This window comes from Etheostoma cragini, chromosome 8 (genome assembly GCF_013103735.1).
Source record: "Etheostoma cragini isolate CJK2018 chromosome 8, CSU_Ecrag_1.0, whole genome shotgun sequence".
In the NCBI taxonomy this organism is placed as follows: Eukaryota; Metazoa; Chordata; class Actinopteri; order Perciformes; family Percidae; genus Etheostoma; species Etheostoma cragini.
The window spans coordinates 23,442,632-23,454,751 of NC_048414.1; the positions used below are offsets into that span (position 1 = coordinate 23,442,632).

General features: G+C 38.6%; 1 protein-coding gene across 2 annotated transcripts in view; it reads left to right on the forward strand.

Moving 5' to 3' along the window:
• kiaa1549la (KIAA1549-like a) overlaps positions 1-12,120 on the forward strand; it is a 220,819-nt gene that overhangs the window by 107,280 nt on the left and 101,419 nt on the right. For both annotated transcript variants that reach the window (XM_034878301.1, XM_034878302.1), the window contains one exon: positions 10,162-10,355. In XM_034878301.1, coding sequence (XP_034734192.1) covers positions 10,162-10,355 — 194 coding nt within the window. The remainder of the gene's footprint in view (positions 1-10,161; positions 10,356-12,120) is intronic.

Here is a 12,120-nt window from a genome sequence, read left to right on the forward strand (position 1 = left end):
GGAAAAAGGCTGCAATGAAACAAAGAGTGAAAAATTTAAAGGGGTCTGAATACTTTCCGTACCCACTGTATATCATCTCCACGCATGACATTCATTACCGACCAGCCATTGACGACTGACATTACATTCTTTTAAACACACACAGACACACACACAGACACACACACACACAAACACACACACAAACAAACAAACACTGAACACCTCAGAAACAGCATCAGGCAATAGGAAAACTAATGTTGCACCTTTCATTCATTTTTCACACAATAGTCACCCCACACACCACTTCAGCAACTACAAAGTACATGAACATACACGCAACATTAATCCATATATTCAAGCCAGGATGAGAAGATGCATATCCCCACTCTCACTCTAATGTGCATGTGTGTTCTATATAAGCATGTATCAATTTCCCAACACTGTGACCTCACTGATGGCAATGCGGTGTGTATGACTGATGAATTATTGACAACGCCATCATCCAGATGCCCACGCTGCCTGACCTAACATGCACTCAGAATTTAGCATGCATCACCAAGTGCATTAGGCGTCCCATTTTAGAGCCGCTCGAAATAGAAAAGGGAAGGCAAAAAATCTGGGTTTTGTCTTCTTAGTTGTATAACCTAAAAAAGGATTTTCTGTCTTTTTTTTGTCTCGTTCTTTCTTCCTAATTTAAAATGTATTTAGTAATGCTCAGAATATGTCCAAGACCTCTAAAGGTGCTTTTTATCTTTATAATTTTTTTTGTTTTCAACTTGTTTGTTATTCCAGCTGTTATTCCAACAGTTCTGTGTAGGAGGTCCTTACAATTACCTTAAAAATAAAGCAAAACATTTTCCTTTCATATTCCGAAGACCATGTCTTGTAAGCTGTAAGCAACTCTGTCATCTTTTCAGCTGCCCATCGCGTCGGCTGGCAGCTTTACATCATGTTGCATTACTGATGCATTACTAATTAGTATAACTAATGCTGAATTTTATGTTGTAAAATAAAATTAAGCAAATTTTCACAATTTATTTTGTTTCTTTGTTTTGCTACAGCAACTCCAATGTTGTTTGTTTTTCTTTTGAGGGGAAAATAGTACCCAATAGGCAAACATTCATTTTATTAAAGTTTATCAAATGTGTAGGCCCCCTTTAGACAAAAGCAGTAGTGTTTTTACCACTGCTGCTGTCGTAAAGATCTTTTCTTTTTGGTGCTGTAGTCCACTGTTTTACTCAGTTAGGTTAACGTGAAGCCATGTAGTTGCGATGAATTTTTTGCTCAAACAGAAAATTATTTGTTTAAAATAAGATAAGATGTTGCAGATGCATTATTGCATTTCAAGTGTTGCATATGGTAACTTCACCTGGATGCATCATGAGCTGAACCAGGTAACGGTATCACTGTCACTATGTCAAGAGCCACGAGTTTGTTGTAGTTTGTACGAACATAATAATAACTTGGATTTATATAGAGCATTTCACCCAAGTATGCTTTACAAAAGAACACAGGGATAAGGGAAAGGAAAATAGTGGCTAACACAAACATGGACTAAAAAGAAATAAAAACCAGGTGCTAAATGGAATCGGGACATACAATAATTTAGTAATAATTGTTGTAAAACCACTTTATAAAAAAAAATTCTGAATAAAATAGACATATACGGTGTTACGCCGAAATTTGTGACCCATCAGAATGTGGGATTGTAGAGCCTGCCGTAAATCATTTTGAGACTATGCGGGGAAAATCTGACCCGTGCAAAAGCATTAATAAAGCTAGGGCTGCAATATACAAGGTATCTAACTGTGATCATTTTTGACTGATATTGCGATAAGATTCATAATATTGGAAGGAATGTTCATTTTTGTATCAAAATTCTGATTTAAATTGAAAAATATTGAAACTAAAATGATTATGGTTCAATTTTTTTAAGGATCTGTACCAAATAGGGATGAGCGAGTACAGCATTATCTGTATCTGTATCTGGTTACCACATGAACTAACTGTATCCGTATCTGTACTCGGACTGGGCGGGGTCTAACCCGGAAGTGGGCAGATTTAAGCCGGAAGCGGGTCGGGTTGTCTTGAAACGGGCGGGGCTTTAACCGGTATGTTATTTTAAGCATGCAATTGATATGGGTTGATCAGGAATTGTTATATTTATTGCTGATTAGAAAACTATTTCCAGCACAGCATCAGCATTGAGCAGTGGTGTTGTCATGGTAACAAACGAACTATATACAGTATATAACAAGTTTTGCAACAATAAATGTGGTTGCAAGTATTAAGTAAAATGTAATGAACTAGAGTTTTCATACTCAATAATATAACTTGCTTTTTTAATTTTTAATTTATCTATGATCAGTGTGATCATTTATGTTTTTTTGGTTCTTTTTTATTTTCACACCAGGTATGTGTGAGTGTGTGTGTCTGTGAGTGAGTAAGAGATACAGAGAGGAACAAAGAGAGAAAGGGGGGCGGGAGGCTGGAATGTGTTTGTGTGTGTATCTTAATTTGTAATATTATTTATTTATACCGCAACTGCGTTTCATTTTTTTTTTAAATCACAGCAAGAAAGTTTCAGACACTCAAAAAAACTGGTAAGAGCCAGCAGGCGGTTTAAAAAAAGAAAAAGAAAAAAAACTCTGACAGCAGAGAAGCAACCCGAGTCGCATTCTACCAAGCACTATGTCTGAACAAACCCCACGATTACCAGAGGTCTCCTGGTTGCTAAGTACTAGTTCAAACCAAAGTATAAAACAAACCTGAAGCTTGAAGAAACCCTAAATGTTTACGGAAAACCGCGGACCTGAAGGGGAGAGAGCTGTTCACCACTCCGTGTTCTGTGTGCCAGTGAGCGGAGCGGCACACATCAACAGAAGGAATCTGTGTGTGTGTAGGGAGGGGCGCTGGGACTAGCCTATCACAGAATAGTGTAGGGGAGGGGAGCTGTGACTAGCCTATCAGAGAATAGTGTTGGGGAGGGGCGCTGTGACTAGCACTGTGACTTTCAGCCGAGTACTCGGCTCATCCCTAGTACCAAACAAAGATTTCTTTTGTTTACACTTTACTTGACAGCATCAACATAATCGGGACATGACACTGTCATAACTATGACATGACACTGTCATGAACATGTCATAAACCTTATAAACAAGTCAAACTTGAATGACTTCTGTCATCTGGGTTTCATTCGCTTTTTGTCAAGACAAGCTGACAATGTTTGGGTTGTCTTGATTATGACAACTTGATATTAATCAAAGTGACATTACCAGAAGATGTATATATGTATTACATTGTCATAATAGTGTCACAACAGCCAGTTTTGTGAAATATCATGTCACACATCTATCTGACCATATGCTAAAATTACTCTATAACCTTGACATCCAGGTTAATGAAAAGTTGTGATTACAATGACATCCCTAACTAAGTGAATTTCAACTTGTCATGACCAAGACAACTTCTGGTAATGTCACTTTTGATCAAGTTGTCATAATCAAGACAACCAACACAATGTCAATTTTTCATGACCAAGACAACTTCTGGTAATGTTACTTTTGATCAAGTTGTCATAATCAAGACAACCAAAACAATGTCAACTTGCCATGACAAAAACCTAATGACACTTAATGACAGAAGTCACAAAAGTTTATGACTATAAGGTTTATGACACGCTCATGACAGTGTCATGTCATAGTTATCATAGTATAATAGTTATAGTTATTGCCACAATAAGTTACACTTATGTGGAATTTGCCTGGGTGAATGGTGCATAAATGAACAAGCAAACAGACATATTAAACATTAACAGGAAATAAACAACAAATACAGAAAAAAATGTATGTCCATCCATCCATCCATCCATCTTCGACCGCTTATCCGGTATCGGGTCGCGGGGGCAGCAGCTCCAGCAGGGGACCCCAAACTTCCCTTTCAGAAAAAAATGTATGTAAGGAGTCTAAATGACTTGAGTGCAGAATGTGCAGATATATCATATGTTCAAGGGCAGATGTACACTCACCTAAAGGATTATTAGGAACACCTGTTCAATTTCTCATTAATGCAACTATCTACAATCAAATCAGCCAATCACATGGCACTTGCTTCGATACATTTAGGGGTGTGGTCCTGGTCAAGACAATCTCCTGAACTTCAAACTGAATGTCAGAATGGGAAAGAAAGGTGATATAAGCAATTTTGAGCGTGGCATGGTTGTTGGTGCCAGACGGGCCGGTCTGAGTATTACACAATCTGCTCAGTTATTGGGATTTTGATGCACAACCATTTCTAGGTTTTACAAAGAATGGTGTGAAAAGGAAAAACATCCAATATGCGACAGTCCTGTGGGCGAAAATGCCTTGTTGATGCTAGAGGTCAAAGGAGAATGGGCCGAGTGATTCAAGCTGATAGAAGAGCCACTTTGATTGAAATAACCACTTGTTACAACCGAGGTGTGCAGCAAAGCTTTTGTGAAGCCACAACACGCACAACCTTGAGGCGGATGGGCTACAACAGCAGAAGACCCCACCGGGTACCACTCATCTCCACTACAAGTAGGAAAAAGAGGCTACAATTTGCAAGAGCTTACCAAAATTTGACAGTTGAAGACTTGAAAAATGTTGCACAGTCTGATGAGTCTCGGTTTCTGTTGAGACATTCAGATGGTAGAGTCAGAATTTGGCGTAAACAGAATGAGAACATGGATCCATCATGCCTTGTTACCACTGTGCAGGCTTTTGGTGGTGGTGTAATGGTGTGGGGGATGTTTTCTTGGTACACTTTAGGCCCCTTTGTGACAATTGGGCATCGTTTAAATGCCACGGCCTACCTGAGCAATGTTGCTGACCATGTCCATCCCTTTATAGCCACCGTGTACCCATCCTCTGGATCCGGCTACTTCCAGCAGGATAAGGCACCATGTCACAAAGCTCGAATCATTTCAAATTGACTTCTTGAACATGACAATGAGTTCACTGTACTAAAATGGCCCCCACAGTCACCAGATCTCAACCCAATAGAGCATCTTTGGGACGTGGTGGAACGGGAGCTTTGTGCCCTGAATGTACATCCCACAAATCTCCATCAACTGCAAGGTGCTATCCTATCAATATGGGCCAACATTTCTAAAGAATGCTTTCAGCACCTTGTTGAATCAATGCCACGTAGAATTAAGGCAGTTCTGAAGGCGAAAGGGGGTCAAACACAGTATGTTTTTTTTAATAATCCCATAGGTGAGTGTATAGTCCAGAATGAATGTTAGTGCTAAGGCTGAATCCCATTTCTCTGTCTTACCCCTTCTGCTACCCCTTTATCTTACCCCTAGTCCTTGTCCCTCAACACAGAGTGGTAAGGGCTAGGAGTGAAAGCATGCCCCCATGTAATGTCACACCACTTGGTTAAACAAACTTCCAAGATGCCACCTGTAAGTGTGTTTATGTCGATTGCTTGGATTTGGACAACAGTGTCATATGCATGTATATCTTTTATGTTCACGTTCGTGGTGATGATGTATCAATCAATCAATCAAACTTTCTTTTTAAAGCACATTTAAAAACAACCAGGTTGACCAAAGTGCTGGACATTGACGTGAATCAATAAATAGACAGAATACAACACCAGACAAATACAACAGACAGTTCTCATGCTGGATTTAAAGCCAAGGAATAAGAATGTATTTTTAGTTGTGATTTAAAAAGCGGAAGGCTGGGGGCCAGTCTGACATGAAGAGGCAATTCATTCCACAGTCTCAGGGCTGCAACTGAGAAAGCCCGATCCCCTCTGTTCTTGAGCGGTGTTTTAGGGACAACAAGAAGAGACTGGTTTGCAGACCTTAATGACCTTGAAGGAGCATGTGGCTTCAACAGATCAGTGATGTAGTCAATGAAGGGCTTTAAAAAGAAACAATAAAACCTTAAAATCAATCCTAAAATGAACTGGGAGCCAGTGAAGAAAGGCAAGAACAGGGTTGATGTGATGTTGCTTACAAGTTCCAGTGAGGAGACGAGCAGCAACATTTTGAACCAGTTGTAGTCGACAGAGGGAGCCCTGGCTAACACCTACATACAGAGCATTATAGTAGTCAAGGCGTGTTGTAATACATTTATGTATAACTCTCTCAAAGTCTGTGAAGGATAAAAAGGCCATGGGCTTGGTAAGAAGCCTAAGTTGAAAGAAACTTGCTTTCACAACAGAATTGATCTGCTTCTTCATTTTAAAATTCTCCATTTTTACACCCAGGTTTGTTACAACAGACTTAACATAAGGTTGAAAAATGCCCATGTCTATTTGTGAGACATCAAAGGTGCCACTGGGTCTAAAAACATGACCTCAGTTTTTACGAGAGTACGTTAAAGTTAAAAAAATGTAAGGCCATCCAGGCTTTAATAACATTAAAACAGTCAACTAATCTTGCTAAAGAAGTACCATCATTTCTCTTGATGGGCAGGTAGATTTGTGAATCATCTGCATAAAGATTGAAGCTGATGTTGTGTCTTTTTAAGATACATCCAAGGAGTAGCAGATAGAGTGGAAAAAGAATTAGCCCTAGAATCAAACCCTGGGGAATTCCACATGTGAGGGACACAGAAGGTGAAATAAAGCCACCAAAACTGACTCTTAAATCTCTATCTGACAAGTATGACCTAACCACTCCAAGGCAGTGCCCCTAATTCCCACGCCATTCTCGAGGCGAGAAATAAGGATGCTGTGGTCAACTGTGTCAAATGCCGCTGTAAGATCTAAAAGAATAAGAATTATATAATCTTCAGAGTCAGTTGAGATTAAAAGATCATTGAAAACTCTTAAAAGTGCTGATTCAGCACTCTGAAATGTCTTAAAACCAGATTGGAACACCTCAAGAACAAAATGTGTATCTAAAAACGACTGCAACTGTAAAAGAACTGCCTTCTCTAAAATCTTTGAGACAAAAGGGAGTTTAGTGATAGGGCGATAGTTTGAAAGTGCAAATGTGTCCAAATTTGTTTTTTTGGATTAGTGGCTGCACCAATGCTTGTTTAAAAAAGGCTGGTACAGAACCTGAAGTAAGGCTGCTATTTATAACTTTTTGGATGTTAGGTCCGAAACTGTCCCACTCCTCTTTAAAAAGGCGAGGCGGGACAATATCAGTGGGACAAACTGAGGGTTTCAAACGTGTAACAATATTTTTAAGAGTAGAGATGGATACAGACTCAAATCGGTTGAAAACAGCTGCACACTCTATGGAAATGGAGGCATCAAATGAAGGAAGTTAGAAGCTTGCTGTAATTGAGGCAATCTTATCCACAAAAAATTTAGAAACTTTTTACAGGCCTCAGAAGATTCTACATGGTAGACGGATTGTGGAGTGTTAAGAACAGAGTAAATTGTTTAAAAAGATCATGAGATTTGTGGCAATTATTTGGAATAAAATTTGAGCAATACTTGGTCTTCTCATCTTTAACAGTTTACTGATAATTGCGCAAACTTTCTCTAAAAATGTCATAAGAAACCTGCAGATGATCTTTTGATGTATGAAGATAGAACAGTGACAGTAGCCTGTGGTATTGAAATGTAAAATTGGGCATTGAAACAACAAAATATTGTCACTGAACAATGTTAGACAATTATAGACAATAACAATTATATATATATATAATATAATATATATAATAACAATTATAGATTGGCAACCCTGGCGGGAGACTTAGCTACAATTAGCCACAAGTTAGCTGACGTGTGCTAACCATGGATGTATTAAGAGAACAATGCTAACCTCTAGCAAAACCGCACAGTTTAGGCTGTGTTAACACTAAACCAGCCTGCTTCTATGTGACAAAAATGGCAGCAATAAACAGACTTACTTGAGAGTTGAACTTGAGGAAGACATTGCAGATAGTGGTTTTAACACTAACATCTTTGAGAATTCCTGTGAAGGTCCGGTCTCTCGCCAGTAGCCAATGTATATTACCTGTAAACCACGCGCTCTTTGTCCCTCCCCTCAGGCCCCTCCTACCTACGCCAAAACACTTACAGTAAGTTGAAACTGAAAACCAGTGCCACTGTAAAAATCTTGACAGCGTAAAAAAAACTCACTGAAAAGACACAGACATCAAGAAAAAACAGATTGACAATGAAAAACCTATCATAATTCAAACAAATGTCAAAGTGAAATAATATCATAGGATGTTGAGATTATTACTTTTTTATGTTTGTGTTTTTATATATCAGTTCAAAATCTTTCAGTGCCAGTATTTGTTTTTCAATGCCAAATTTTCTTTCCAACACCACAGGTTACTGTCACTGTTCTAGCTCCATAGTGATGCAGATATTGTTATCTGTGTACTACTTAGGTCTGTTTGCAATAAATATTTTTATACACACTGCATAGGGTGTTGTATATCTGTTTCAGTTATCACTGTTTTGAATGACATTGATGTTCAAAAACCCTTTCTTTGTTAACAACAATCTCTCCTTATTGCCTAATCAAGAAAACATAACGGGCAAAATCATTAAATAAAAACATATATTACAGAACCATTATCAACTGTTAGAACCATTACTTACATGTCACACACATATGAAAAAGGCATTCAGTTGTATAAAACTCAAAAAAGACACAAGACTACAAATAAACAAAAAATTACAGCGATTCTGAAATTACAGACCATAGTCTGATGCCTGTTGGCCAGTAACCTTTCCCTCCAGCCCCATTTCTTTCATTAGTGTTGTGTATCATAAAACAACAACAATGTAAAGGTGCATGAATAGGAATGAATTATAAATGGTTACAATAATACAGTACCAATACAATAATGAATAGCTACAACATGAACACAGGTCTCACTCCCATAGTTATTTTGCAGTGTATTTTGATTTTAGAAACTTCTGCTCGTTTTCAGCCCTTCAGTTGCCCAGTTTCCACATATTAATGTCTCCAAAGCAAGTAGTGTCACGCGCTGATATCAAACTATATTTGCTGCTAATGGAGTTTAGTTAAAACTGTAGACGTGTATGGAGTCCATTCAAAGCAGAGAAACGCGGTACTTGTGTGCAAATCAGCAATGTTACGTTAGCATAACCGTAGCAAACTAGCAATTTTTATATAGATTTAAATTAAGAACATGGTTGCAAATATTGTACCGGACTGTGTAGAGCACAACACAATCATGTTGTAATTGTTAAATCAATTATTTAAGTCAAAAATACATTTATGGGACACTCTGGTTGATCTGGCCGCCATTGTTGTCTATTGCGCTGTGTACCCGTTGGGTACCCATCGGTTTCAAGTAAGCTCAGGACTTATGCTTGGTTTTAAGGCGTCTAACCCTTCCCCTTAGCCCTACCCCTCAATTAAAATGAGAATAATGAAAATTATTTTTTGATGATGCCCCCTATTTCTCCAATAACCAGACAGAAATGTTGCAATAGAGAACTTGTTTTTTTACAGCTAATCAAAAAAGTTCTTTGACAGTGTTTTCATAAAGTAGTAGGCGAATGTCCTTGTTCTATCATTGACAAATTGCTAGCTTGTGGCCAACCATTCCTGACACCAAAGTTGGGACTACGGGGTCTTATTTTGGGAAAATGGGACGCACTTCTTGAGCTTGAACTAAAGAATTGAATTTCTACTAACATGAAGATGTTTAGCAGAAATTGTATTGTAGCATTTTCTCAAAATGTCTTGGGAAATAATATTCACCTGTGTCTGTTGTGTGTTTTGCTTGTTGAATTTATCTTGTGACCCTACCTGTTTGGGACTATATTCAGCTATAGCTTGCTATACTTTGCTTTGCTAAAACATACATCATGGTGTAAATTATATTTATTTTGTGCCTGCTTTATCCGTCATTGCTTGTTATTGTGGCTCGTAAATTACATAGCACTTATCAGCTCGTATGACTTCCTACAGAATGTTTTTCTTTAAAGAATCGCTGATTGTCTTGATGCATCAAGTTGCTTTTGGTCCATCAATCCAACAGGCAAACCCCATTTTATAAGCACAAGAAGAACACATTATTAATTAACAATTAATAAAGAATACGAACACTGAAGCATCTATGTTGGCCAATCGGTTTGAAAATGTCAGCTCCAGCATTCTATTCCTAAATGGACTGATCTACAAGTTGCAGTATCTTTCAGCTCGTTAAAATCAAGGGTTTTCTGACTTCTGGCACGTGTTTTCCTTTTCCTTGCCAGCCTGTCCAGGGCTTTGACTACGCCAAGAAGCACATGGGTCGAACGGGTGATAAGGCTATCTCCGTTGCCAAAGAGACGCTGGTGCTGGGGCTGCCTGTTCGAGATCCTCCACTTTCACTGTCATTGGATAAGAAGGTCCATCAGGATGGGACCGCCAGCAAGATGCCTCCATCTGCTGACATACACAAAGGAGGGTAAGACAGTTATTGTCTTTCTGCTTTGAGGGGCATAAAAAGAGAGCAAAGTTGAAGCAGCAGTAATCTTTTCATCACACATTTGAAATATCTAACCCTTAAACTGTTATGTCTGATCATACAGTGTGTGCTAAAAACAGAACATAACCAAGGTTGCGGAGTAGACAGGATAAAGTGTGACTCAACGGCACATAACAAACTACAGGCTAAAGTCCACCCAAATATGGACAACTGGGTAGCTCAACTGGTAGAGTGTGCCCACCCAAATATGGTCTAAATCAACCTCTCCCCTGGTCCCAGTGGTGTCGTGAGCTTCTTGCAGGGCTTTTTGCAAGCAAATTTAATGTTTTCGTTTGTCGTAAAGTTGGTAAAGATGTTTTCAAAATGCTGGGCATTTGTGGTCTCATTGGTGAAAACCTTTGTTTTATTTGTATGTTTTCTTAGTTAGTTAGTTTGCAGTAAGTAAGTTTTAAGTAAGTACATATTCTTTGCAAAAATTTGGTTTAGAAACATTACAGAGCACCAAATGCTTATTTAAAGACAAACTCAAGCTTCTAAACAATTTTAAGTTTCAGCTGGAATTGGAGGTACCGCAATGTTATTGAGAAGCTGTGGCAGTCAGTGAACAAGCCAGCAACACAAACCAGGGATTTTCAGCAGAATTAGACACCAGTGTTTGTTTGTGCATCTCAGTGTTAAGACAAAGAAAAGCCCACAGTAAGCAGTGCAGATTCAGACAGATTGACATAATCTAAAGATAAGCCCAGTGTTAACAAGAAGCTGTTTGGAAACAGTAAGAAGACAAAATGCTTGTATGTAGATGCAAATTTGTATTAAACTAATTACAAGTTTTTAAGAACTAAGGTGTGGGGTTTCCCGGTTGGCTGGAAAGGTTCTATTTAAGCAAAAAGAGGCTGTGATTTATAACAAGTCAATGTAAATTACTGTAGAACTGATTATTACTGCAGGTTTGACACTAGAGATTTTAGATAAAAATAGACAGAAATTATCAACAAATGTATGTAAAAACCGTACAGCAGGTTCTTGAGGGGGTTATTATTCAGCATGAGGAAAATTCTTTCAGAGTGCTGGGTCAGTGCTTCATTATCAAATCCATTCTGAGAATGCCCAAATCACTTAAACTCCATTTCACATTTCCCCTGTTACCTTGTACCCAGGCAGATTCTCACATAGCACACTCACACACAAAAGCTTACGCACCCTCTGAACGACTCAAATGTAGCTGTCATTTAACTAAATGTTCATATTTCATTTATTGTTATTTTGTTCACAGTTCTAGTAGTTTCTACTACTAGAACATGGCATTGTGTATAACGTGTAGCGGGACCATGGCAACAGCTGCTACCATGGTTTTGGAGCCTCCCTGATCCGAGGGAACATGCTGGGGAAAAAAGAACATAAGAACTCCGGGGAATGACTCCCCAGAGCTAGGTTAGTAACAAACATTTCTGGGACATGGATGCACATAAATGAAAAGATAGAAAGATAGAGGAGAGAGGAGCTCAGTGTATCAAAGGAATTCCCCAGCTGTCTTAAACTTTTACAGCATAACTAAGAGAGACAGGGTATAGAGAGGAGCCTGGTCGGGCTAGAACTCTCCCCTACCGGATTGCGCTGTATGCCTTATGTATCCCTTTAGTTTTATTATATTCTTGATTAAATGATTGGATCTGGCGTTCCACCAAATTAGAAAATTCTCGTTTAATCTGGCAAGATAGCCTTAAAACGTATAGGAAGGCCCTCC